The sequence below is a fragment of the Acinonyx jubatus genome, chromosome D1 (genome assembly GCF_027475565.1).
Source record: "Acinonyx jubatus isolate Ajub_Pintada_27869175 chromosome D1, VMU_Ajub_asm_v1.0, whole genome shotgun sequence".
Classification (NCBI taxonomy): Eukaryota; Metazoa; Chordata; class Mammalia; order Carnivora; family Felidae; genus Acinonyx; species Acinonyx jubatus.
The window spans coordinates 7,968,395-7,994,973 of NC_069390.1; the positions used below are offsets into that span (position 1 = coordinate 7,968,395).

Sequence of the window (26,579 nt, forward strand, 5' to 3'; positions counted from 1 at the left end):
GATGGAATCCAAGAATAAAGTCCTTTATTGTTGTGATAGGGCTGGGGACTAGGGCGACTCAGGTGGGACTTCCTGGACCTGGTTGTAGAGGAAAATAGCGCCTTTGGCCGAGGGGCAGAGCTCAGCCCACATTTCGGTCTCCTGCAACCTCCGCACGCTCTGTGGGGAGAAAGTAAGACTCCCTTACGTCCAGCTCTCGGGTCTCTTGCAGGGGCCGTGCCCAGTGTTCCTGAGCCTCAGAACCCTCTGCACTTCACCGTCCCTAGGGAGACACGTTAAGGAGGCTATAGAGGTTCCTGGACCTCTCTTGGGCTGAGGGCATCCCCAGTGAAGTCTTGTGGCCCTGGAGGAAAGCTCTAAGATTTGGCGGCTTCATCTGACCCAGCCCCGGGGAGACAGCCATAGATCACCAGGCCTACACAAGCCCCAACACCAGCAGCTTGTCCAAGCAAGATACATCTTGCTTCTTCACACCTGTGTTTCCACAAAGATGATTCCTGTAGATTCGTGGGCCTCAGCTCCCCCACTTACGTAGTGCTTCTTCACCTGCTCAGAAGTCAGGCTGCACCTGCACAAGGACATGAGAGGCTTGGGGAGTGCCCAGTCCCTGGCGGGTCCTTGTGGAACCCCAGCTGCCTCAGCCATTCCCCTCAGCCACCCACCTACCCGAGGACCCAGGACCCTGCACCCCAGAGCTCACTCACTGGACGTAGAACTCGGCACTGGCACGGCCGGCACTGGTCTCATTGCGGGCAATGCCCAATAGCCGTGGCTGGCTCAGGGTGTGCAGCGGCACATTCACCTGGGGCAGGGGGTCCACCAGTCAGTGCCCAGTGTCCCCATCCCTGCCCCTCTCAAGGGAGAACGTTACCCTTGTACAGCATTTTACAGCTTGCAGTTCAAGTGCCCAGAATCACAGAATGTCAGAGCCCGGGCATGTTCATGTTACGGATGGGAAAGCAGAACCTGAGATATTGAACAACCAACGGCTCAAGGTCACCCAAGGCAAGTTCATTGTGACTGGGACTCTGATTTACTCCTCTCATCAACAAAAGGGGTGGTGGGTGGAAATAGGCAAGACATTTATCGTTGTTCTCCTTGTAAAGGGGAAGAGCTTGAGGCACGCAGAAACGAGGGCTAGAATTCCACTCGTGTCTAGCTGCAAAGCCAAGCTCTTTCCTCAATGCCAGATGCCTGCAGACCCTCCCGCCAGCCCACACCTGTGGAATTCTGGTATGTTCTACCCCCTCCCTTCTTGCCCACCTGTCGGGGCCACCCCTCCTCACTCACCTCGTCACAGATCTCCTGGAGAACACTGGAGAAGAGTTCGTGCACCACCAGCTCCCCAGGGAGGTCTTTGTGCAGGGGGCTGTCACCAGGGCACAGGGCCTGGGAGAGGTCAGGCTCAGCCCCTATCCCCATCTCTTCCCAGCCTGCCTCCCCACATATTTGCTGGCCCTGAGGGCCTGGGTAGGCACAGAGTTGAGTCTTGGTGACCCCCCGACCCAGGCCCACCTTTTCCAGATGGAAAACCAGAAATCCAGCTAGGTCCTCTGCCCCCCAGCCCCCCACCCCTCCCCATCATTCCCTAGCTTCCCACAGGCCTGGGATAAGGGTCAGTGGGGAGGCTGAGGTGCTGCCCTGAGCAGACTTTCAGAGAAGCACTAGGCCAATCCCCCCTTTAAGGGATGAAGAAAACAAAGCTGAACTGAGTCTTTGTGCCTTTGCACCCAGGCCGGCATCTCACCTGAGGCTCAGGGTGCCCACCAGGCACGTCCACCAGTCCAGGTGCCTCAGCCACCTGCCGAGAGCGACGCAGGAAGACAAGGAAGTTATCTGCAGTGGCCAGTGTGGCGCCAACCCCCAGCGGGTCTGCCAGGTAGGCCTGCTTGTCACCCCAGTCAGTGGCCCCCTGCTGTCGCAGCCAGGCAGCTGAGCTGGCCCAGTTAGTGCCCAGGAAGTCTCGGTAGGAAGTAAGGCCCAGGCGCAGGAGCAGCTGTGGCCCCTGTGAGCCAGTGGGTGCCAGGATGGCTGAGTGCAGGCGGAACTTGGGGGCGTCAAAGAGCCAGGGCTGAGCCTGCAGCCGGCTCTCCCAGATGGCAGCGATGGCCTTGTCCCCTCCTGGTAGTGGGCGACGGTCATAGTCTGGGCTCAGCTCAGCCTGCACCTGCTCCTCCGGCAGCCCACCTGGGGGGCACTGCAGCAGCAGGGACACTTCAGGGTCCATAGTCTGGACGGGGCAGCTCTGGGGGGAGGACACAGCCGGGCTTGTCACCCTGAGAGCCCCACAGCGGCCCTTGGCCCCGGCAGCTGGCCCCCTCTGCCACAGACCTCCCGAGGTGTACCCCCAGCCCTTCTGTACCCCCTTGACCACTCCCTGGGCAGTAAAGTGTCTTATCCTAAGAGCCCGGAGGTCCCTGCAGCCAGACATCCCTGGGACTCACGCGCATCACAACCACCCCGCGGTCCTGGGTCCAGCCACCCCTTTATGCCCATTTCTCCCAAACCCAGGATCCTGCCTTCAACCTCTGATGCGCCAGGACCCCTTCCGGGGTCCGGAAGCTCAAACGTCCAGCCGGCACCCACCGGCCGACGCGGCCCGCAGGCTCCTCCCCTTCGCCTGAAGCGGAAGCGCCCGCCCCCTTCTTCCTCGGCTTCTCATTGGCCGCTCCCTGGCCCGGGGCCCTCGGGGTCGGCTGCTCGGCCACCACCGGAGTTGGTGAGCCTGCTAGTCTCTGTCTTCCTCCTCCCAGCTCTGTCTGGGCCTGCTCAGAAGCTTCCGCCCCGTTAGCCTGAACGCCCGGCCCCCTCCTCAGGCCCGCTTTGCGGGGCAGACCCGCGAGCCTGGAGCGCGGCGGCTCCTTTTCCCCCCGGGATCCGTGGCGGACATAGTGTGACCTTGGGCAAATCTTGCTTGCCGGGCCTCAGTTTCCCTATTTGCAGGAGGGAGTTGGGGGTGGGAAGTGAATTTAATGAGCTGAATGCCCCTGTCCCAGCTCTCACATCCTGAGGCTTTGTGACTTGCTGGGCAGGGTGGGGACATGAAAGGGTCCTTAACAGTCCCCACATTATCACTGTACCCAGCAGGTCTTAGCCATGAACTCCCCTGGAGGAAGGAGGCAGGAAGCTGCAGGACCCAGGGGTAGAAGGGCTCACAGACCCCGGGAACAGGTGCGCCGCCTCCACCCTCACCACCCCACCCCACCCCCTTTCTTGGTGGGAGGGTAAAGGAGGAGGACTCAGCCCTGGCTCCCTGGAATATGCTGGGGGGATGGGAGTGGGCGCTGATGGGTCATACTCTTCCCAGAGAGCACAGGGATTCCTCTCCCTCTGGTCTCCCTCTGCAGTGGGTCACTCAGACTTCAGGGTGGGCAGCAGGGCAGAAGCACTACAGGGACCAGGGGCCACCTCTGGGCTCTTACAGGACCGAGATGTGCAACTGTCCAAGGCTTTGTCCTACGCTCTGCGTCACGGGGCCCTGACGCTGGGGCTTCCCATGAGGGCTGGTAAGTGACAGTCTTAAAGACTGGGGTGAGGAGTGGTTGCAGGGAGGGAGCAGTATGAGCCTGTCTGTGGCTGTCCTACCCCATGGCCCTATGGGGATGGTACAGAGGGCACGTCCTCTCCATTTTCAGGGAACCCCGAGGCCCAGAGCCCACTATCATGTCTGGAGCAAACTGGGAGAGGACCCTCTGTCCAGGCCATGCCTGGTGATACCTGTGGTGCAGTGGCCCAATAAACACTTACCCCAGGAGTGGGCACTGGGGGGTATTGAAGTAACTGGTGTTTACTGAGTACCCACTCTGGGAAGGGTACTATGCTAAAAAGGGTCATTTTATCTTTGTGACCCTCCATGAGACAGATCCCATTCCCATGTAAGTGGAGGAAACTGAGGCCCAGAAAGGGCCGCCCATTCGCCTGAAGCGGAAGCGCCCGCCCCCTTCTTTCTCGGCTTCTCATTGGCCGCTCCCTGTGCCCAGGGCCCTCAGGGTCGGCTGCTCGGCCACCACCGGAATTGGTGAGCCTGCTAGTCTGTCTTCCTCTTCCCAGCTCTGTCTGGGCCTGCTCAGAAGCTTCCGCCCCGTTAGCCTGAACGCCCGGCCCCCTCCTCAGGCCCGCTTTGCGGGGCAGACCCGCGAGCCTGGAGCACGGCGGCTCCTTTCCCCCCCGGGAGCCGTGGCGGACACAGTGTGACCTTGGGCAAATCTTGCTTGTCAGGCCTCAGTTTCCCTATCTGCGCCAGAAGGTCACACAGATGAGCCCCTGTGACTCCCCCTCCCCCCCCACCCCCAGGCCCAGGCTCTGTTCTGGTTGCCTGGAGTTCCCCCTCTTAACTTTGACCCAGGCCTGAGCACCCTGCCTGTCTGCAGATGGCTTCGTGCCCCTGGATGCCCTCCTCCAGCTGCCCCAGTTCTGCGGCTTCTCAGCTGAGGATGTTCAGCGCGTGGTGGACACCAACCAGAAACAGCGGTTTGCCCTGCAGCCAGGGGACCCCAGCACTGGCCCTCTCATCCGGGCCAATCAGGGTCACTCCCTGCAGGTGGGGGCTTAAAGGGACACGTGGGAGAGCCAGGTGGGACCCCTGCCTGTGAGGGGGGTCTCACTGCTGTCTGTTCCCCCACTCGTCCCAGGTACCTGAGTTGGAGCTGATGCCCCTGGAGACCCCCCAGGCCCTGCCCCTGACGCTTGTCCATGGCACATTCTGGCGGCACTGGCCTTCCATCCTGCTCAAGGGCCTGTCCTGCCGGGGAAGGACACATATCCACCTGGCCCCAGGACTGCCTGGGGACCCCGGTGTCATCAGTGGTCAGTGCCCCTCCCCAGCTACTCCCACCCACTTTCTCCTACCAGGTCCCTCTCCCAAGGATCAAGCTACCTCCAGGCATAGCTCCTCTTGTCCGAGGCCACTATATACTCTGCGTGGTGCAGTAACCCCCTTCCCCGCACCGAGCCCGGGACCTCCCACTGAGCCTGCCCAAGTTTGGAGACTGCCACCCCGAGCGCCCAAGGTCCCAGCTCCAATTGTCTCCACAGGCATTCGGCCAAATTGCGAAGTGGCCGTGTTCATCGATGGGCCCCTGGCCCTGGCAGGTGAGTCTTGACACAGCACGGACTGCCCTAGGGCTTCAGAGAAGGCATGAGTCACATCTCCGGCCTTGTCTGCAGACGGGGTCCCCTTCTTCCGCTCTGCCAACGGAGTGATCCTGACTCCGGGGAACGCCGATGGCTTCCTGCTTCCCAAGTACTTCAAGGAGGCCCTGCAGCTACGCCCTACCCGTGAGAACCACCACCCTACGCCCTCCTGTGCCCTCTGCCCTCTCCTCTTTGCCAGCTCCCAGCCCCAGGCTGACTGAGGTCTCCCTTTCCCTCACCAACCCTTGTCTCTCTCAGGAAAGTCCCTGTCCTTGGCTGGTGATGAAGAGACCGAGCGTCAGAGTGGCCCCAAGCACAGCGCCAGAGGAAAAAGGATGACCCAACAATAAAATATTTATTTAAAAAAAAAAAAAAAAGGAATGTAGAAAGATGACAAAACAGAAATTCCGGTTGGAAACCATGAATTATCCTGTAGCTACAGCCGGGCTTCTTGATGTGCTCAGGACTACAGCTAGGTCGGGGGTGTTGGTCTCGGCCACTCGGACAAGGAGAGGGTGGGCATCGTACGAGCTCATAGCCCGCCCTCTCTAGCCCCCGGGGGATGGCAGAGTCTGGTCCAGTTAGGTCCCCGGTCTACACGAAGCCAGCTGACAGCAGGGGAGTGTGCCCAGCTCAGTGCCTGTCTGGAGAGGGTGTGGGCTTAGGAGTGGCCAGAGCAGGTAGTGAGCAAAGTGGGGACCATAAGACAGGCCTCAGAAGGCCTCGTGGCCTCCTGTGAGCTGCAGGAAGAGGTCCTCGTCCAGTTCTTCCCCGCGGGCCCGCTCCCTTGTCGACAGGAAAATGTAGCCCCCGATGTACTCGTGCACAATGCGGCAGCTGGCAGACACGCAGCTGAAAGCCACGTTGATGTGCTCGTCAAACTCGATGGCAACCTGCAGAGTGAGCGGTCAGAGGGGCTGGTGGGGGTGGGATAAGAGAGCGAGCAGCCCCTGTCCGGCCCTGGCTGGGTCTGGCCTGGCCGCTGCGGTCTGGCCCCACCCCTGGCCGAGCCCCCTGCTTCCCCCCCCCCGCCCCGTCCCCACTCCCGGCCCACCTGCTGGATGTCCCAGTTAACGTTCCACTGGCGCATGTTGCTGAAGCGCCAGGTCTTGACCACGTCGCCCACGGCCAAGTCGATGCGGATCAGTCTGTTGTTGGCGATGCCCAGGATCTCATCCTTCCTGCTGCCCTTGAACCTAGTTCCCCGGGGAGGACAGAGTGTGAGCAAGAGCCCTGCCCTGCACGGGCCCCAGAGCCCCCCCCCCAGATAGCCCGGTGCCGTGCTCCGGAGCACGCTGTGCTCCTGTCATTTAGGTTCTCTGAGCCTCGAGTTCCTCTTCTGGAAGACGAGGGTTAACTGATCTAATCGTTATATTAGCATTCTAGGCAGCATCAGGCAAAGTGTCCAGGCCTTTCGGTAACGACTTTTGTGGGTACCGTCGTCATCTGTTGCCTGGCTGTCTCTGCAGGCTGGGAAAACGGGCAGAGGGCACTCGGTGTCATAGCAGTGGACCGCGGCCTCGAGAGGGACCGGGCTGCGGCAGAGCTGGGACAGGAGCTGGGACTCCTGCCCTCCTGGCCTGGTCTCTTGCTCTGGTGTCTGCTGCGGGGGCGCGGGAGGGCAGGGCACCCAGGGGGCGCTCGCACAGAGCAGGAAGGGAGGCTTGGGGGGTGCCCTCTCCAGGCAGGCGGGGAGGGCAGAGGGAGGCTGGGGCGGGGCCCGTACCTGACCACAACATAGGAGATGCCAAAGTCAGGCAGGGACTGCCAGGCCTGGATGAGGCGCAGCTGGGCCTCGGACAGCGAAAGTTGGGCCACGTTCTGGTGGGCTTCCAGGATCCGTGGGGCGAGCTGCGGGACCACATTGGTGAGGGGCGGCCCGACGTCCCTGAGACCCCCTGCCTGTCCCCATCAGGGAGACCGGATGCTGAGCCTGGAGCAGGGGCGGGGCCCAGCGTGGGGCCTCCACTGGGCGCCCTCGCACCACTCAGCAGACAGTTGCTGAGCCAGGCCCTGAGGTGGACTCGGGCAGCCGGGCCGTGACCCCTCCCAGGGAGGGGGGACCAGCATGCTCCGTCTCAAGGACAAGGGTAGGATAAGGAACGAGTGAGTACGTGGCTTTCTAGAGGAAGGCTGTGTGGAGATCCAGGGGCCAAGGGTGGCCAGGTAAAAGCCGTGGTCATTCCCCCCACCCACTTCCTTCGGCACCTGCTTGGCCTTGAACTTCCGCTGGAAGCGTGGGGCAACAAGGCCGTAGGGGTTGAGGCCCTCGGCAGAGGCGTCAGGGCCCTGGGGGTGGTTGCCTGAGCCCCCGCCACCCGTCCGCTGCAGGCTGAGGAAGGCCAGAATGGCCTGCACCTCGCTGGCGTAGCTGCTGTCTGCCATGGTGCGACCCTTAGAGGCCAGTCGGCAGCCGGCCATCCAGTGGGCGTACTGCTTCTCCTGGGGTGCGAGGAACAGGGGAGGGTGGTGAGGGGCTCGCCGGGATCTGGTTCGGCGCCCCCGGCCCTGTCCCCAGCCCCACTCCGGCTTCGGCCCGGGGCTGACCCCTGCCAGACCCTCACGTACATCCTGGCATCGCACGTGGATCTCACTCATGCCCTCGGGGGAGGGTACTAGGAGTTTGATGCAGAACTTCTGGCCGGAGACATTGACATCGGGGACTACCTCACAGCCTAGAGGGAGACAAAGGGGTGGGTAGGAGGCTGGGGGCGGGGGGCCCTGCCTGAGAGGTCCCTGGGAGAATGCCGGCCCAGCACAGTGCCTCAGGACAGAGGGTATCTTCCCTCTGCCCCGAGGGGGAAACTGAGGTGGCCCCCAGCCAGCTCCTGCCCTTGTCCCCGTCCTGGCCCGGCGGCCCTCACTCACCCTTGAGGTTGAGCTGCTGAATGGGGTCCCCCGGGGCCTCCTCCTGGCTCTTGTAGTAGGACAGTGTGGTCTCCTTGAACACCACCCAGTGCTGGCGGTACCCTTTTAGGGTCAGCTTCCGGGGCCTGAGGGTGAGGCAGGTGTGTGACAGGCTGTGTGCTCTGTCTCCATACTGGGCCCCCTCTGGCGGCGCTGCCGACCCTGGGCCCGAACTCACCGGAAGATCCGGAGATGGTCCTTGAGCTCTGGGATGGTGGTGAGGTTGTCCTGGGGGGGAAGAGGAGTCAGAGGAGGGCCAGGTCTCCGCACGCGACCCTGACCCCGACGCCAGCCCGACCCGGGCTCCTCCTCACCAGCACGTCTGTGGGCGCCGACCCCTCCAGCTTCACCTCCAGGTTGTTCAGGGCCGCGTCCAGGTCGTCCAGCCCGGGGTCTGCGGCGGCGGGTTCGCCCGCCTCCCCACTCTGGGACAGCTTGTTGATGTGGTACTGGGTGGGGCACATGGCCAGGGAGGGCTGGGTGGGCAGCCCAGGAGCCCACAGGGCCCTAAGCGGGGCGTCCCGAAGACGGGGCCCCACCCCGGAAGACCCTCCCTGCCCTGGGTCTGGCCCGCGCCCCGGACCCCCAGGTCCCCTGGCCCGCCAGGCACCTGCAGGGCTGCAAACACCATCATCTCCTCCTCGGTGCAGTCGGTCTCCTCCAACAGCAGGTCCCACCGCGCCTGCTCGTACAGCTGGGTCAGCCGCACCGGGTCCGTCTGTGGCAGGGGTCGGGGAGGCTGGGTTGGTCAGGTGCCAAGTGCCCCCGGCACCCTGTGCGCCCGGACCCCTTGAGCCTCAGCCTCCAGCCTTGCCCCCTGCACAGTGCCAAGTTCGTCTAGCGGCCCCGCACGGGCAGCAGACCCCCAACTCCAGCCGTATGGCCTGCCCGGGCAAGTGGCACCGATCTCTCTGTAAAGCTTCCCGGACCAACGTCGACTGCATGTCTGTTGCGTGCCCGTGGGGGCAGAAGGGGGACCGAGTAAACCAATCAATGAATGAAGAAGGTGATTCAAGACTTCGATAAAAGCAATCAAGGAAGTAGCTTCCATGGGGCCTTTCACTCATGCCCTTGGACAAGGGCACCACGAGGACGATGGCGATGACAGAGGATGGAACTGGGATGCATGGAGCTCCTTGTGAGGAAGCATTCAGGGGAGTTGTCCTTGAGGAATGTCGGACTGCCCTGTGGCCTGAAGGATGGCCATGGGCCACTGACGGGAAGAGTGATAGGAAGAACCTTCCAGAAGGAAGGAACAGGAACTGCAAAGCTCACGGGTCAGAAGACCAAGCCCATGGTCCCCCTGCAACGCGCCACAACTGACAGCAAAGGCGTAAAAAGGGTCAACCCAAAGGGACGAAGGGAGCGGGAATCCTTGCAGGTGAGGCATGCGGACGACATTTTGGAAGATGGAAAGCAGAAACGTGAACCGGAACTGAGTTACGGGGAGAGAGAGAGCCGGGATTGCTTACCCGTCTCCCCTCTCCTGTTCTGCGGTAGAGGCACTAATGAGTTCTGAAAATAGGCAGAAAACAAACAGCAAAAAGAACACAGATCTGGACAGAGGCATCCAGGGCACGTGGCGGCCCCTGACAGGCTCCCCACCGGGATCCTCCGGCCGAGAGGTGAGGGTGGGCTGCCGTGAGGATGGCAGAAGGGGTCTGAAAGGAGCCAGTGCCCCCACTCCCTGCAGCCCAGTGACAGCCAGGCACCTGGCAGAGGAGAGATTTACTCTCTGGCGATGGTGAGCCAGAGACAGTCTAGGCACAGCTGGGCGAGGGACGGCACTGTGCTAGAAACAGATGAAGAAAGTTGACGTTCTGAAAGGTGGGACTCCCCCAAGTCCCACGGTCGCCTAAGACATTGGCAGTGAGCCTTCTGTTCCCAGTCGGGAGATCAGAGGGTTCACTGCTGAGAAACTGACCAGCCAAAGAGAAACCCCTTACAAAAAATGGCATCCTTACCCCAGCGCCCCCAGGAAGCCCCCAGAGTGCCAAGCTCTATTCACCTGCTCAGGGTTTTCAGGGGCTTCTGGGAGCCTTGCCTCTCACCACAAAAGGGCAGGCAGGGATCACCCGCGTGTAAGGGAAGCTGCTGACGTCAACCACAGGGACCAAGATGAACAGCAGAGAAAGAGCTTAGAGGAAATGGAATCAGTAGGGAGCAGAAGAAAACTTCAACCAGTCAAAATCCTTAGAAAGACAAAATGCTGCGCTCCTAAAACACGAACAGGATGCTGTGTTTAAAAGGAGCATAATTGTAAAGGTTTAGTAATTAAGACTGCAATCCAGCTGGAATTGATATTTGTATGTGGATATTTGTTTGTTTGTTTTTAACATGGGTACCCTGGGGCGCCTGGGTGACTCAGTCGGTTAAGCATCTGACTTTGATTTCAGCTCAGGTCATGATCTAGTGGTCATGAGATAGAGACCTGTGTTGGGCTCAGCATTGGATGTGGAGCCTGCTTGAGATTCTCTTTCTCTCTCTCTCTGCCCCACCCCTGCTCATGCTCACTCCCTCTCTCCCTCTTAAAATAAATAAATAAACATTAAAAATACATATATAGGTATCCAATGGACCCAGTATCATTTATTGATTCATTTATCCGTTCCCAGTGACCCTGGGGTCACCTTTGTTCTAAGTCAGGGGAATATAAACGTATGGGTCTCTCTCTGACTCTCTGTGGTTCCATTGGTCAACTTGTCTCTCCAGCTGGACTGCAGATCTAAATACTAAAGTTAAAACAATAAAGCTTTTAGAGAAAAATAGGACTACATCTTTGTGATCTTGGAATTAAAAAAATATATATTCTTTTTTTTTTTTAATGTTTATTTATTTCTGAGACAGAAAGAGACAGAGCATGAGTAGGGGAGGGGCAGAGAGAGAGATCTCACAAACCGTGAGATCATGACCTGAGCTGAAGTCGGTTGCTCAACCGACTGAGCCACCCAGGCGCCCCCCCCCCAAAAAAAAAGATTTCTTAAACAGGACATAAAAGATATCAATCATAAAAGAAAAAAAATATTTGAAAATAGAAGGCAGATTATATTAAAATTAGGAAGGTCTTTTTATCAAAATAAACCATCAAGAGAATGAAAAGGCAAAGCACAGGGTGGGAAGACACAGTCACAATATACTTATCTGACAAAGTATTACTCATGTACAGAATATATAAAGACCTCCTATAAAGCAATAGGAAAGATAAGCAATTCAACATTAAAAGTTGTCAAAAAAGGGCACCTGGGTGGCTCAGTCTGTTAAGCATCCGACCTCGGCTCAGGTTATGATCTCACGGTTTGTGAGTTCAAGCCCCACGTCGGGCTCTGTGCTGACAGCTCAGAGCCTGGAGCCTGCTTCGGATTCTGTGTCTCCCTCTCTCTCTGACCCTCCCCCATTCATGCTCTCTCTCTGTCTCAAAAATAAATAAACATAAACAAAAATTTTTCTTAAGTTGTCAAAAAAAAAAAAAAAGAAAAGTTGAACAGAAACTTCACAAAAGAGGATATCCAAATGGCTAGTAGCCATATGAAAAAGGGCTCCACCTGATTAGTCATCAGGGAAATGTGAATTAAAGTCACATAGGAAGCACATAGTGGTTGTCTGGGGTTGGGTGTGGGAGGGGCAGTTACTACAAATAGTACTAGAGAAATTTCTGGGGTGATGAAATACCTCCCTCAAAACTTGATTGTGGTGATGGCTGCACAACTGTGTAAATTTGCTAAAGATAATCGAACTGCATGCTTACACTGGGTGATTTTGTTGGCATGTGAGTTACAGCTAAGTAAAGCTGTTAAAAAAACAACAACAAATAAGCAAAAAAACCATACGAGGGACCATTACACACCTACCAGAACGGTTACCACAAAAAAAGAGAGGAAATACCAAGTGCCAGTAAAGTTGTGGAACAAGGGACATTCTCATGCACCTGCTGAGAAATGTGTGCAGAAATGTGTGCATATGTTCACCGAAGACATTACAGGAATGTTCATAGCATCCTTACTCATAATCGTCTCACTCTGGAGATTGTGCAATGCCCATCAGCAGTAGAACGGACAGTGAATTGGGGTAAATTGACATAATGGAACGTCGCACACCAATGAGAATAGGCTACAACTATGTGTAACATACAAGCATGTGAATCATACAAACATAATGCTGAGTGACAACAGCCAGACAACTGCGTGATTTCATTGATGTAGATTTCAACACAGTCAAAACCATCTATCGTGTGAGGATTAATCTTAGTGCCGCCCCAACCATGGGAGATACTGCCTGGAAGTGGTAGGAAGGAGGCTTCTGGGGGCTGGTAAAGTCCTGTTGCTTGATGTGTTGGATACATTTGTACATTGCTCTAAAAGCATGTTATACTAAAACAAAAAACAAAAAAACTTTACAAAGGAACACTCAGAAGATAAGAGCTCTTAGAACGTAAAAATGTAGTTGCAGAAATTAAAAATTCAACACATCGTTTGAAAGATAAGTCAAAGCACTGTCCAGAAAGTAAAACAAAAAGACAACAAACTTAGAAATGACAAAGAACAAGGGGCACCTGACTGGCTCAGTTGGTAGAGTGTGCAACTCTTGATCTCGGGATTGTGAGTTTGAGCCCCACAGTGGGTGTAGAGATTACTTAAAAATAAAAAATCTTAGGGGCACCTGGGTGGCTCGGTCGGTTATGCATTTGACTTTGGCTTGGGTCAGCATCTCACGGTTCATGGGTTCGAGCCCCGTGTCGGGCTCTGTGCTGACAGCTCAGAGCCTGGAGCCTCCTTCAGATTCTATGACTCTCTCTCTCTCTCTCTCTCTCTCTCTCTCTCTCTCTCTCTGTCTCTCCCCCGCTCATGCTCTGTCTCTTTCTCTCTCAAAAATAAACATTTAATAAAGAAAGAAAGAACCTTAAAAAATGACAAAGACACGATAAATGTCTACATTGTTTTCTTTGAAGAATCAATCCAGGGGGTCTAATATCGATTGAGTTCCAGCAGAAAGGAACAGAAAACTGGCCGGGGGGGGGGAAATGATTGAGATTATTTAGGGTATTTCTCCAGAACTGGAAGACTCAGGTTTCTGACTTGAAAGGGCTCAGCAAGTGTGCAGGTCAGTCAACAAAGATCCTTACTAGGACATAGTATTAAGAGATTTCAAAGCATCATGAGATAAAGAGAAGATCTAAAAGCTTCTGGTACCTCCCCTCCCCGTCCAAGAAAAAATATAAAGGTCTCATACGAAAGGACTGAAAATAAAAATGGCACTAGACTCCGCAATAGTAACACCGAGAACCAGAAGGACGAGGGGAAGGTGGCTTCAGATGTGGCAGAAGAATGTTTCCAACCTAGAATTCTACACCTGGCCAAACTATCACGCACGTGAGGGTAGAGTAGTGAACTTTTCAGACATGCAGGATTTCAACGCCTTTATCGGGTTAGGGGAAGCTGCTGAAACATATGTTTCATTCAGAATGATGAGTGAGGGGCGCCTGGGTGGCTCTGTCGGTTAAGCATCCGACCTCAGCTCAGGTCAAGATCTCGTGGTTCATGAGTTCGAGCCCCACGTCGGGCTCTGTGCTGACAGTTCAGAGCCTGGAGCCTGCTTTGGCTTCTGTGTCTCTGTGTCTGTCTCTGTCTCTCTCAAAAATAAATAAAACATTAAAAAAAAAAAATGAAGGAACGAGTCAACAGAGGAACACAGAAGATTCAGGAAGCAAGAAGTCCAGTAGAGGAATTCCCAGGAAATAGACAAGGGCAGTCCAAGGACAGTAGCTGTGCAGGGATCCCACTCTACGGTTCCAAGAGAACAATGACGCTGACTGATTACCTAACGTGATCCACCCCAAAGGAGAAGCCACAGCCACGTAGAGAATATTCAGAGAGCCATGTGGGGAGGGGGTCTCTCTTCTAACTGTGCACAATTAATAGAAAAATGAGAAAATAAAATATAACAATTGTGCACTATAAGAAAATGTTGTTTTTAAACTTTTGTTTTAAAAACAAACGAGAACAGGGGCGCCTGGCTGGCTCATTGGCAAAGCATATGACTCTTGATCTCGGGGTTGTGAGTTCAAGCCCCACGAGGCATGTGGAGATTACTTACAAACACAATCTCGAAAAGAATAAAAACAAAGAGAACAACAAAGACCCGTCGCTGGATTTTAGATACTGGACAAGAGACCACACAGAACAGTGGTCCCGACGGAAGGGAAACAAACACAGTGAATCCTAAGATTGCCCCCAGATTGCTTACTGCCCAGAGAGAGCCCAGCCTATTTCCCGAGCTGAAGAAATAGAGTTGAGCATTTGGTGAGCCACGGCAGCTAGATTTCACAGGACAGAGGACTGGAGAGGAGAGAGCTGCCCAGAGAGAAAGCTCCAGAGATCAGCAGAGGGCTTCTCCTGAGTCTTTAGCTAAGCACTGATCGACGTATGTGTGGAAGGAAATTACCCAAAGCTGATGGGAAAAGAAACATTTGAAAGGAGCCAGGTGGAACATTTGCCGGCAGTAACCTACGGGGGGAAATAGTTCACACTCCCCAAGAGCCAGATTAGAGAAACCTCATGATGCATGGCACATTGGGAAGAGTTCTCAGAAGGCAATTGTCTCAGTAATGGGGTAAATTAGCCCTAGATGAGCGGCTGCTTTTGTCTTGTCTAATTAATATTCAAAGCAAGCCTTGGAAGGATTAAACTATCTCCAAGTAGTTTAACTTCATCCCTAAACAAAGTTTAAAAATAGTTAAAGGGGGCACCTGGGTGGCGCAGTCGGTTAAGCGTCCGACTTCAGCCAGGTCACGATCTTGCGGTCCGTGAGTTCGAGCCCCACATCGGGCTCTGTGCTGACAGCTCGGAGCCTGGAGCCTGCTTCAGATTCTGTGTCTCCCTCTCTCTCTGCCCCTCCCCCGTTCGTGCTCTGTCTCTCTCTGTCCCAAAAATAAAATAAACGTTGAAAAAAAATTTAAAAAAAAATAAAAATAAAAATAGTTAAAGGACTACAAAAAAAAAAAAATCTAGCACCCAAGAACATAAAAAGATTGCATTGTCTGGCATCAAATAAAAAATGACCAGGCAGGACGCCTGGGTGGCTCTGTCCGTTAAGCAGCCGACTTCGGCTCAGGTCATGATCTTGTGGTTTGTGAGTTCAAGCCCCGCGTCGGGGCTCTGTACTGACGGTTCAGAGCCTGGAGCCTGCTAAGGATTCTGGGTCTCTCTCTCTCTCTGCCCCTCCTCTCCTCACACTCTCTCTCTTTCTCTCTCTCTCTCCAAAATAAATAAACATTAAAAAAAAAAATGACCAGGGATGAAAACAAGCAGAAAAATACAACTCATAATGAGGAGTCCATAGAAACAGATCCAGAAATGAGACAGATGATAGAATGAGTAGGTACAATCAGGAAAAGTTATTATAAATATATCACGTGTGTTGAAGGAGGTAGAGAAAAACAGGAGCATGTTAAGGAGAGACTATTAAAAAGGTCACAATTAAACTTCTAGGCATGAAATCCACAGCAGATTAGATGTGGCAGAAGAAAAGATTAGTAAACTTGAAGATATAGCAAGAGGGCGCTTGAGTGTCTCAGTTGGTTAAGTGGCCAACTCTTGATTTCTGCTCAGGTCATGATCTCACAGTTCATGAGTCTGAGCCCCACATCGGGCTCTGCGCTGACAGCTCGGAGCCTGGAGCCTGCTTCAGATTCTGTGTCTCCCTCTCTCTCTGCCCCTCCCCTGCTTGTGCTCTGTCTCTCTCTCTCTCTGTCTCCCTCTCAAAAATAAAGAAACATTAAAATTTTTTTTTTAAAAATAAGACTTGGAGACATCTAAAAAAAACGAACAGGGCATCAGTGAGCTGTGGGACAATCCTAAGTAGTCCAATAGTTTATATAATTAGAATCTCATCAAGAGAGGGGGCAGGAAGAAATCTCTGCAAAATTTTTCAAATTTGGGGAGCCTGGGTGGCTCAGTCGGTTGAGCGTCCGACTTCGGCTGAGGTCATGATCTCGCAGTTTGTGAGTTCAAGCCCCACGTTGGGCTCTGTGCTGACAGCTTGGAGCCTGGAGCCTGCTTCCGATTCTATGTCTCCCTCTCTCTCTCTGCCCCTCCCCTGCTCATGCTCTGTCTCTCTCTGTCTCTCAAAGATGAATAAATGTTTAAAAAAAAATATATATATATATATAATTTTTCAAATTTGACACAAACTGTCAACTCACAGATACAAGAAGCTCACTGAACCCCACGCATGAGAAACCTGAAGGGAACCAAGGCACATGATAATCACGTTGTTTTAAGGCAGTGATTCAGAAATCATAAAAGTAGTCAGGAGAAAAGACACATTACATACACATGAATAAAGAATGACAGGGGACCCTGCTGGGAGCCACGCAAGCCACAGGACGGTGTGGGGACATTTCTTTAGAGTACCGTTAAGTAACAAAACTGTCAACCAAGGATTTATACCGAGCTCTCACAATCAAAGGCAAAATAACGAGTTATTCAGACATACAAAAGCTGAAAAAGAATCATCACCAGTAGATCAAGCACCACAAGAAATGTTCAAGGAAGTCCTTCGGGCGGACAGAAAATGATACCAGCTGGAAATCTGTATCTATGCACAGGAATAAAGAGACAGGAAACGGTGAATGTGTGGGCAGAAATAAAAGACTGTTATATTTTTAAAAATGTCCTTACAGGACAGTTGGCTGATGGAACTGAATCTTGATTATTCTGATGTCAACATCCTCGTTTTGATACTGTTTGTGGACACTGGGTAAAGGGTACCCAGGTATCTAGGATCTCGGGGATTCTTTTTTGTTTTTTTTTTTTAAGATTTTATTTTACTTATTTATGCTCAAAAGTGTATTTATTTTGAGAGAGCCGATACCAAGAGTTGGATGCCCAACCAACTGAGCCACCCAGGCACCCCTAATATTTTATTTTTCAGTAACCTCTACATCCAACGGGGGGGTGCGAACTCACAACCCCGAGATCACGAATCACACGCCCCACCAGCTGAGCCAGGCAGGGGCCCCTCTGCACATCATTTCTCCCAACCTGCCTGGGGATCTCTAGCTATCACAAAACACCAAGTTTCACAAGAAACGACTGACTGGTTAAAGTAAAAAATAATAGTGATGGGCACTCAACCATTCTACTCCTAGATGTACACCCAAGAGAAATGAAAAGACAGGACCGCTCAAAAAAACCTGTATGTGAATATTCACGGAAGCATCATTCATTAATGGCCAACACGTGGGCGGGGGGAAACGAAACATCTAGGGATTGCTGAATGGATAAATAAAATGTGGCATACCCACGCAACGAAATGCCATTTTGCGGGGCGCCTGGGTGGCTCTGTCGCTTAAGCCTCTGACCTCAGCGCAGGTCACGATCTCACAGCTCGTGAGTCTGAGCCCCGCGTCCGGCTCTGTGCTGACAGCTCGGAGCCTGGAGCCTCCTTCGGATTCTGTGTCTCCCTCTCTCTCTGCCCCTCCCTGCTCATGTGCGCGCTCTCTCTCTCTCTCTCTCAAAAATAAACATTACAGTTGTTTTTTTTTTTTAAATACCATTTTGCAATAAAAAGGAATAAAACAGCGAAACACGCTAAAACATGAAAACATGATGCCAACGGAAAGAAGCCAGTCACAAAAAGCCACACATTGTGAGATCTTCTTTATATGAAACGTCTGAAAAGGGCAAGTCTAGAGACACAGAAGGGAGACTAGGAGTTGCCTGGGGCTTGAGGGTCAGGAATAAACGGGAGGGACTGCTGATGGGCATGGTTTTGGAGGAGGTGATGAAAATGTTACAAAATGTGCTGATGGCTGCCCAACTCTGTGAATGTACTAGAAACCATTGGGTTATACACTCTGAATGGACCAAGGATACGGTATGTGAATTATTTCTCGATACAGCCGTCATAATGACAGCAACGACAAGAATGGCAATGTCTCGCAGGCTTTGACACAAGCAGAATCCAAGAATGTGATAACGAGAATATAGAGGCTGGGAGGGCACATACAACCGTCCTGTTGTCAGGTTCTCGTGCAGAAGTGGTAGAATATTATTGGATAGTAATAGTGTATGTGTACTATAACCCCTAAAGCAACCACTCAAAAAATTTTTGGCGGGGGTGGGACGGCGCCTGCGTGGCTCAGTCAGTTAAGCGTCCGACTCTTGGTTTCGGCTCAGGTCATGATCCCACGGTTTGTGAGTTCGAGCCCAGGGTCAGGCTCCACACTGACAGCAGGAAGCCTCCTTGGGATTCTCTCTCTTTCTCTCTCCCTGCCTTTTCCTGCTCACTCTCTATCTGTCTCTCAAAATAAATAAGCAAACTTCAAAAAAAAAAGTTTTTAAGTATAGCTAAATAAACTAATATAAAGGAGATAAAATGGAATCATGGAAACCGCTCAAGGAAAGGAAGGCGGGAGAAACAGAAGGAAACAACAACAAATCCCCAGGAGAGGGAGGGGCTGAGTGTAGAGGGGAGGAAGGGGGACAGATAGGTGGGCAGGGACAAGATCAGGCAATGGCCTGGGGGCTGGGCAGCGGGGGTGGGGGGGGGGCAGTAAGCGGCCATAGGAGTGAGTTGACCCCTAAGGTATGCTCATTCTAGGCGCGGTGTGGAGGGTGGGGAGTGCGCCAACCCACATGACACAGACGAAAAGCAGGTGGCTTGGGATTTTCATTCAAGGGACTGATGAACGGGACGCAAGATGGATGAGGTGGGAGGGAGGGAAAGGGAAGGATCCAGAATGGTGTAAGTGCGGCCTTTCGTAACGACTCCATGAAAGGTGGGAGGATGGCTGAGGAGTGAGTTTCTGGGTTTGCTGACCCCCAGAGGCTGTGGGGACAGGAGGAGACCGGGGGAGCCCGGACAGGACATCTGGAGACACCCCCCCTCGCCCAGCCCGCCTCGCCCCAGCTCCCAGTGAGCAGCGGACAAACAGCAGGTGTGCTTCCACTGTGTGGATGGGGACAGAAGACGCTAGGACAGATTTGGCTGAGGAGAGAGAGGGAGTCCAGGAGCACCCATAGGAAAGACTTGGAACCAGGAGGCAGGAGTCCGGGGAGCAAGGACACTGAAAACAGCATTTAGAAGTTCTGCAGTAAAGGGCGGGGGGGCAAGAGAAGGGGTCACAGGTAAGGGAGCACATGTGGGGGCCTGACAGTTTCTGAGAGGGATGCATGGAGCCCGTCGATTGCCGGTGGGGACGGCGGGCAGGGAGGGGGAGACACACACAGCCCCTGCCCGCCAAGCCTCGCCCCTGCCCACCCAAACCTACAGCGTCACCACTGCCAGGAAGCCTTCTCTGAGTACAGGTGCCAGGTATCTGCCACCGGAGCAGGCTGCTGGGGGCACTCGCCGCTGTCTACACTGCTCTGCGGTCATTACCTGCCTGACAGCCCCCTGAGAGACAGGCCTGACATCGGTCCCGGCTCAGCACCTTGCTGGCGGAACTAATAAACAGGAGTGTGGATTGGCAGACGCCCTAGGAGTCTCTCGCGTTCCCCGAGCCCAGACCCCCGACCCTAAATCCTCATGTCTCATCGACCCAGCCCCCCCCTCCCCCGCCCCGCCCTGACCCAGCGCACCTTGGGATCCAGGTCGAAAAAGCTGTAGTACTTAAAGCGAAGCCAGAGCATGTCCCCCGCCTTGACACCCTGCTGCATGAGGCACCGCGAGGAGTCCAGCCACCTGGCCCACAGCACAGGGCAGAGGTCAGGGCTGAGACAGGAAAGGTTCCGGGGCATGGTGGGGGCTGGGCAGGGGGCTTGGGGGCAAGCACGCATATAAGAAAGGCCCGGAGACAGGAGGTATGGATTTGGGGTAAGGATACAGGGGAGGGCATGGACCTGGAGGTGGGAGCCCAGACACAAGGGGACATGGCTCCGGGGCGCAGACCCGGCCAGCCGTGCACCTGCTGTGGAGCTGGGTCTTGTCCAACAGGGAGCTGGGCCGAGGCAGGCGCTGCAGCACGAGGGGGTCCGGCGGTGGCTGTGGCCGGCTCAGCATGTGATAGCAGGCCTCGGTCTGCGCACTGTCTGAGAAGTGGGCTGGCATCCCCCGGAACAACGCAGGTGCCACGCCTGGAGGGCAGGTCGGGGTCAAACAGGCCTCAGGGGCCCCGGCGCCGGTGCCCAGCCCCCGGCCTGCCCCGCCTGTCTGTGCTCACCCCCAGCCAGGACGACCTTGGTCAGGTCATACAACTCCTCTTCCGGCTCCTTCTCCTTCTTCTTCTTCTCTTTCTTCTCAGGAGCCCGGAGCAGAGACAGTTCCTCAGGATGCCGGATACCTGAGGGGAGCTGGGACCTCAGCAGGGGCCCGGGACCTGCCCCATGACCTCCCGCTCCACTCCTGGGTACTTTGGGGCAGGTCACGGCCCTGCAGGCGGGATAGGGAACGGGACCGTAAGGACAAGGTGACAGTGACTGGGCCTTGTAAAGCAGGGAGACCTGGCCCCTCGCAGGACCTTGCAGGGTGGAAGATGGGGGTGGGGGGTGGGGAAGCAGCAGGGGACTCACTGAGGAGGCGGCAGATGGCAGCCACCGCCTGGAAGAGGGGCTGGGAGAAGCTGGCCCGGAGGCGCACGGCGCGGCGATTGGGCAGCCGCAGGATGATGGGCCGGTGCTGGGGTCCGAAGAAGAGGCGGGCATCAGCCAGGATACCGTACTTGTCCAGTGTCCAGTGGGTCTGCAGCAGCCACTGTCTTTTCTGTTCCCACCAAATGGCGTGGTCTGACCAGTCCTGCTTGCGCTCTGGGGGGGCACGGGGGAAGGGGATGTGCATCAGCCGCGGAGGCGCCGGCGCCGGGCGCTGAGCACAAGCGCGGTCCCTCCCCGGCCCAAGGCAAGGGCGGGCCAGGCTGGGTTGGCTTGGGGTCTAGGACTGAGGTCACGGCGGAATAGCTCTTTGCTGGCTGACCCTGCTCATTTCTCCGAGCTCAGTCGTGACCTCACTTCCCAGGGGAAGCCCCCCAACCCAGATCCAGGTGCCCCGATCTTAGTGCCTCCAGCCCACTGGGCTCCCCCACCCCCCATTCAGCACCTCGCCGGGCTTCCTGGGAACCCAGGAGGCAGAGGCCCTGTTGGACTGGAGCCTGGGACTGTGCCCGGCACGCGGCAGCGGGCACTCCGGAAACATTTCTTGGTTACGAGCTCTGTGACCTTGGCCGAGGCCTTAAACTCTCTGGGCCGCAGTTTTCTAGCTCGTGAGATGTGGGCAGTCATCACTCCGAGCCCGTGGACACCGAACGACGCCTGCGCGGTGTCTGTGACGTTTGACGCAGGCGCGTGAATGCCGACGAGGGAGGAGACGGTCAGAAATGTGAAGACTTCTCTCGTGCTGCAGCTGGTGACAGGGGACGCATCTCCCTCCAGGACGGCGAGCTGAGGTGTGGTGAGCACAGGGGATGGGCCCAGCCCTCTAGAACGTGCCCAGTCCTTCCTCGCCAGCGGCACAGGTCTCCTCTCCACCCGCACTGGCCCCTGCCCTCCCTCCAGTTCCCTCCTTAGTGTCACAGAGCTGCTTAAATGCAAGACATTCTCTGGCTCCACCCGGCCCACCTCTCAAGACACTTGAGCCTCTGCTCTCGCTCTGTTCCTGGCTTTGTGGCACCCACTCCCCCATCTCCTCTTGCCCTTGGTTCGTGTTTTGTCCTCCTTGGCCCTTTTATCCCGGCCTGCCCCCCGTCCTTCCCTGCTCCAGGTCCCCGTCCTTCCCCAACCACGGCCTCTTCCCGGGGCTCGTCTAGTCCACAGCTTCGTCTTCCTGCTCCGATCCCCAAACTCACGGCACCTCAGGGTCAGGCCCTGCCCCGTGCCCCAGGCCAGAAACCCACACGCCCACCGGCTTTGGCCATTCCAGAAACTAGTTCACCAGGCCCTGCACCTGACTCAAGCATTCGTGGTGGGTGAAACTCACTCTGCCTGATGCTGGACAGAGGCTTTTCTCCCCACTTGCTGACTTCTCAGCACGGGTGACAGGACCTCCCTGCCAGGCCTCAGCTCTGTCTCTTTCACTTTTAGCCTCCACATTTAATCGATGCCAATCTCACCCTCCTGCCCGTGCTCACTACCCACGGTAAGAGGCCTTGTCTCCCTGCCTCCAGCCCACCCCCTACCTGAGGGGCCTGTCCACATGTGAGCCTTAGCCACTGAAAGGCCCTTCGGTGGCCACTTTCCACCTCCGGGGTAGTCCAAACTCCTACCGGCGACCACCCCAGTCTCTTCTGGTCACACTCCGGGCGTCCTCCCTGGCCTGGAGGCCCCAGTTCGGAACACCCCCATGCTCCAACATCACTCCTTGCCCTCCCGGTGATGGCCCCCCTGTCGGGACTCTCCCGGGGAGTCTCCCTGTCCTGGCTCCAGGCCCCGTGCCGTCTGTCTCTCCCCCTGTCCTGGCGGCTGTGGGGTCAGTCTCACCTGCCGGGCCACACTCCAGGTGGCACGGGGTTTGGCTGGACTGAGCCCCAGTAGACATTGATACACTAAGGAATGGGCGGGATTAGGAGGGGTAGGGACAATGTCCCCGTTGCGGAGGACAGGAGCCGAAGGGATTTTCCCCGGTGGGCCCAGCAGTGGGTGGAGGGATCAGGTCTGCCTGTCTGTCTGTCTGTCTCCTCGTTTAGGCCTCTTGCAATGCTCGCGTGCCCCGCCAGGAAGCCGACCAGGTCTTCCCTTGGGGCCCCGTCTCTTCGCCCCCTCTGCCTTGGCTCAGCCCGGGCCCGTCGGCCTCTTGGTCTGACACCCAGTCTCCTGAGGGACCCTCTGTTCCCCACTTCTGCTTTCATAGCCTTCTGGGTGCTGCCTGTTGGAAGCCCCCCCCCCCCCCCCCCGCTACCTCAGCCTTGTGGCCAGGCTGTCCCCGGGGCGGGGGGCCCGTCCGTCCACAAGCCTCCCAGGCTGCACGTGATGGGGTGGCTGGGTCTGAGGAGGCCTGCCCGCCACCCCCCCCCCCCACCACGACCCGCAGGTGGCCCAGGCCCCAGAGGTCTCCTGGCTGAAACGATCATGGGCCTGCCTTCCCGCTCTGCCTTTTGGGGGTGTGCCTGCTGCCCGCCCAGGAAGGGGCAGCCCCTCTCCCCAACAGGGGAAGGGGACGAGAAGCCCCCATGTCACTAGCCCCGCTCCTCTCCACGCCTGCCTGGTACCACAGGCTGCTGTGCTGTAACTTCCTGTGGGGGCAGGGCCTTCCCACCCAGGCCAGGCCTGTCACCAGCCTGCTGAGGGCTTCCGCCCTGCAGAGAGGGTATGGGAGCGGGCCTGGTCTCCCCTCAGACCCTGAATGGCACCTCTGCCTCGGCCCGGGCAAGGCCCCTCTTGCCCCTAGGAGTGGGCGAACGGACTGGGGCCAGGTCTGCTCCCTGGGGACTTAGCAGAACCAGCTAGGGTGGGAGGAAGGGAGGGAGACTGCGGGAGGGAGGGGAAGTTGGGGAAATGTCTTTTTTGGAACCAGATGATTAAGGTGGTGCCTGAGTCACTGCGGCAGGGTTATCGAGGGCTGCACAGTCAGATGGCCCGGAAGTGCCCAGGGACCCAGTTATAGCCGCCCCATGGTGCTGAGGTCAGCAGCGGGGTCAGCGGTTCACTCACTAATCTCCTCCACGATCTTCAGGAGCACCCCGCCGATGTGCGACTCCCCTGTGACCCGGAGGGTGACTGACTCAGCCTCTGGGTCCTCCTCTCCCACAAACACCCGCAGCTCCCAGGACGAGTCGATGTAGTCGCCGGTGGCCGTCTTCATGCCCGCCATGGCTGCGGCGACTGTACAGAGGGTGGGAAGGAGGCAATGTGGGCAGGGTGCCGGGGCCTGCTAGGCTGCCCGTGTTCAAGTCCAGGGGGCCCCGTGGTGACCTGGACAGGCGGCCAGTATATCAAGGCAGCATCACGGGTCCAAGACGCGGGTGCCAATTTGTTCCAGGCAAGCCTCAGGCCCCCTCGCCATTACCGGTGGTTTAGCTGAATTGGTGTTGTCCGACCCGCTCCCACCTTCCAGATAGGAAGACTGAGTCCGGGTAAAAGTAAGAAGGGGGCTCACCCAAGATCACTCAGCTTGAAGCCAGGGCCCGGCACAACCCCTCTCTGCTTCTCCGGCTCCCATTTTGCCCCCAAGCCCACCCTGGAGGGGTGGCAGCTGCCCACCCTGGAGAGAGTTGTGGACCCAGGTCAGGAGATACGTCCAACCCTGGCCCAAAGGTCAGATCCAAACATCCCAAACCAGCCACGGCCTCTTTAGGGTGGTGGAAAGTCCAGAGTGTCCCGTGGAGAGAGGCATGTGGGCAGAGGGGCCATAGGAGGGTGAAGGAAAGGGTCCCTGGGCCTTCAGCCGCCGCCCCACTTACCTTGCCTGTTAGGGTTTGGGGGCTGCAGGTGTGGGGGCTGGAGTACGCCCACTCCCGGCCTCAGTCTAAACACCTGCAGATCAGTGAGTGCTTCCTTCCCCCTCTTCTCTGTCTCTGGAGCTTCCTTCAGAGGGCAGCCCCTTGCACCTCCTTATCAGGAGTGGGGCGGGCTCAGCCCCTCCCCAGGGCGGGCTGGCGCTGGGTGCAGGAAGCGAGTTGCCAACATGCGGAGGGTTCCAGTTGGGGCCCCACCTTTGTTCCCAGTGAGCACAGGAAGCAAGGAAGGAATGGGCCCTTGCCCCCTGCCCGCCCCCCCCCCCCCCCCCGCCCTCCGCCACCACGAAGTGTCCCTCATCTGGAGGGAAGCTCGGTTCAAACCAGAAAAGCCACCAACTCCTGTTTCCTGCACGAACCGTCCCCTGTAGGAAGCCATCTCCCATCTCCAGCCTGTCACAAAGTGGCGGCCTTTGGGCCATGAAACACCACCGGGCTGTCAAAGAGAGAAAGTCATGCCATTGAAAGGATCGGATCCGGGTTATTTAGGAACCTGGGAGGTCAAGCAAGTTCAAGCCCTAGAGGTCCCTTATCACCACAGACCCTTGAAGAAGACCCCGAGGGGGAAACAACTTTCTTTTCTGGGCCCCCCGTAAGAGCCTGTTTTTAAACATGTAAACCTCAGAGCTGTGCAGGGGAATGGCTGAACAGAAACTGGCCCCTGGTCATTCACCACCTCCCCACCCCACCTCCACTCTGTCCCTCTACATGTGACGCGCTTGATCAGTAACCCCCAAGGGTCCCTCCTGTCAGGCCCCTACTCAGATGTGACCTTGGAGGGTCCCATCATCTGCACTGGGATGTAAGCTTTTTTTTTTTTTTTAATCTTTATTTTTGAGAGACAGAGCGTGAGTAGGGGAGGAAGAGAGAGAGGAGGAGACACAGAATCCGAAGCAGGCTCCAGGCTCTGAGCTGTCAGCACAGAGCCCGACGCGGGGCTCGAACCCACGAACGGCGAGATCACGACCTGAGCCACAGTCGGACACGGGATGTGAGCTTTAGGCCTTGTGCTCACTGCTGGCTCCTGGCAGGAATGGAGCCTTTCTAGAGAGAATGGGTTTGAGGCCGGAGGGAACAGAGCCTCTGGTCAGTAGCGCCGGAGTGCAGCAGGGCGCCCGCGGAGATGAGGCCCTTCTGAACTTGCCACCCAGATGGAGGAGGGGGCCTGCCAGAGATTCCCAGGGGAAGGCCAGTGTATGCAAAGTCAAGGCAGCAGGAAGTGCAGCCGGCTGCTGGCCTCAGCAGCTTCCTAGCTCAGAAAGCTGCTCCGTTGGAGCAAATGAGGAAGTTTCACTCCCACCCTAGTCCAAGGTTTTAGAGTTCGCTGCAATCACGTTCAAGTGGAATTAAAAGCCTACTCGAAGTTTGGTTAAGAGCAGTGAGGTCTTTTTTTTTGTGGTTGCCAAATGATCCTTTATTGAAGGATTTTCCTTCGTAGTTCTCAACTCGCTGGGCATCCCACCCCTGCTGACGTCATCTATGGTGTCACGAGGCCCTCGACACGGCCGTTCCCACGGGGCAGTCTCCAGGATCTCAATGGTTCCATTGAGTTCTCTAGCTAAAGGCTGGTGCCGTACGCTGGGCACTGTTGACAAGCTCATCAAAAGGGAGTATTTTGACCATGCTTCCCGTCTTCCTGGTGTCCTGGCAGTTCCTTGGGGGCCCTGATCGGGGCAGCGGCAGAAGGTACGCCCTGGATCAGGGGCCTGTCCCCAACAGTTTTACTGTTCTCCTCAGGCCCTTCCAATCACTGGCCGCCTCGGCGACGTCATCACTGTTTTTCATGACAGTGGGGCCAACTGACAGCAGGCGGGGGTGGATGTGGTATCCCCACCGGGCACATCGGGTATAGGATTTTGATCTCACTGGGGTTGAACTTGAGGCAGCATGGCGGAAGCGGCAGGTGTGGGATGAAACCCGATCTGGAGAAAGGTGCACGGGGGCCTCCTCCGAGCAAAGAGCCAGAAGTGAGAGCGGGGAGTTCTCTCAAAACGAAAACACAGAGCGGCGGACAGACTGGGTCTCCCAAGAAGGTGGTCCAGACTCTCATACCGGGAAACATTTTTTGCTCTTGCCCGGGAGCCGGTGTTCTCTCCATCCAGCTGGTTTCTGGCGGAGATTAGAGGGTGAAGAGCGAAACAGCACAGGAAATTACCCG

At 56.2% G+C, this 26,579-nt stretch overlaps 3 protein-coding genes across 20 annotated transcripts; 1 reads left to right on the forward strand and 2 right to left on the reverse strand.

Moving 5' to 3' along the window:
• Window positions 1–7: 7 nt before the first annotated feature.
• NUDT22 (nudix hydrolase 22) lies at window positions 8–2,705 on the reverse strand. Of its 15 annotated transcripts, none has more exons than XM_027045676.2 (6): window positions 2,587–2,705; window positions 1,748–2,245; window positions 1,291–1,369; window positions 705–802; window positions 475–568; window positions 8–159 (listed from the first exon to the last, which is right to left on the reverse strand). In XM_027045676.2, the coding sequence occupies exons 2-6, from the start codon at window positions 2,140–2,142 to the stop codon at window positions 49–51; spliced, it is 777 nt and encodes a 258-aa protein (XP_026901477.1). In that variant the 5' UTR covers window positions 2,143–2,245; window positions 2,587–2,705; the 3' UTR covers window positions 8–48. The 15 variants fall into 15 exon arrangements, with proteins under 15 accessions (XP_026901477.1, XP_014935334.1, XP_053058985.1 ...); XM_015079848.3 differs by having other exon boundaries at window positions 1,291–1,389; XM_053203010.1 differs by having other exon boundaries at window positions 2,520–2,621.
• On the forward strand, window positions 2,474–5,510 carry TRPT1 (tRNA phosphotransferase 1). Of its 4 annotated transcripts, none has more exons than XM_015079855.3 (8): window positions 2,646–2,719; window positions 3,088–3,171; window positions 3,425–3,506; window positions 4,371–4,540; window positions 4,632–4,806; window positions 5,035–5,091; window positions 5,167–5,277; window positions 5,392–5,510. In XM_015079855.3, the coding sequence occupies exons 2-8, from the start codon at window positions 3,097–3,099 to the stop codon at window positions 5,481–5,483; spliced, it is 762 nt and encodes a 253-aa protein (XP_014935341.2). In that variant the 5' UTR covers window positions 2,646–2,719; window positions 3,088–3,096; the 3' UTR covers window positions 5,484–5,510. The 4 variants fall into 4 exon arrangements, with proteins under 4 accessions (XP_053058989.1, XP_014935341.2, XP_014935340.2 ...); XM_015079854.3 differs by having other exon boundaries at window positions 2,650–2,719; window positions 3,085–3,171; XM_053203014.1 differs by lacking the exon at window positions 3,088–3,171 and having other exon boundaries at window positions 2,474–2,719.
• On the reverse strand, window positions 5,470–23,954 carry FERMT3 (FERM domain containing kindlin 3). Its single transcript, XM_027045671.2, has 14 exons — window positions 23,619–23,954; window positions 20,550–20,783; window positions 20,201–20,320; window positions 19,946–20,114; window positions 19,620–19,722; window positions 8,651–8,758; window positions 8,355–8,489; window positions 8,219–8,268; window positions 8,002–8,126; window positions 7,702–7,808; window positions 7,342–7,575; window positions 6,860–6,984; window positions 6,188–6,329; window positions 5,470–6,026 (listed from the first exon to the last, which is right to left on the reverse strand). Exons 1-14 carry the CDS (start codon window positions 23,776–23,778, stop codon window positions 5,847–5,849), a joined length of 1,992 nt encoding a protein of 663 aa, XP_026901472.1. The 5' UTR covers window positions 23,779–23,954; the 3' UTR covers window positions 5,470–5,846.
• Between the last annotated feature and the right edge of the window lie 2,625 nt (window positions 23,955–26,579).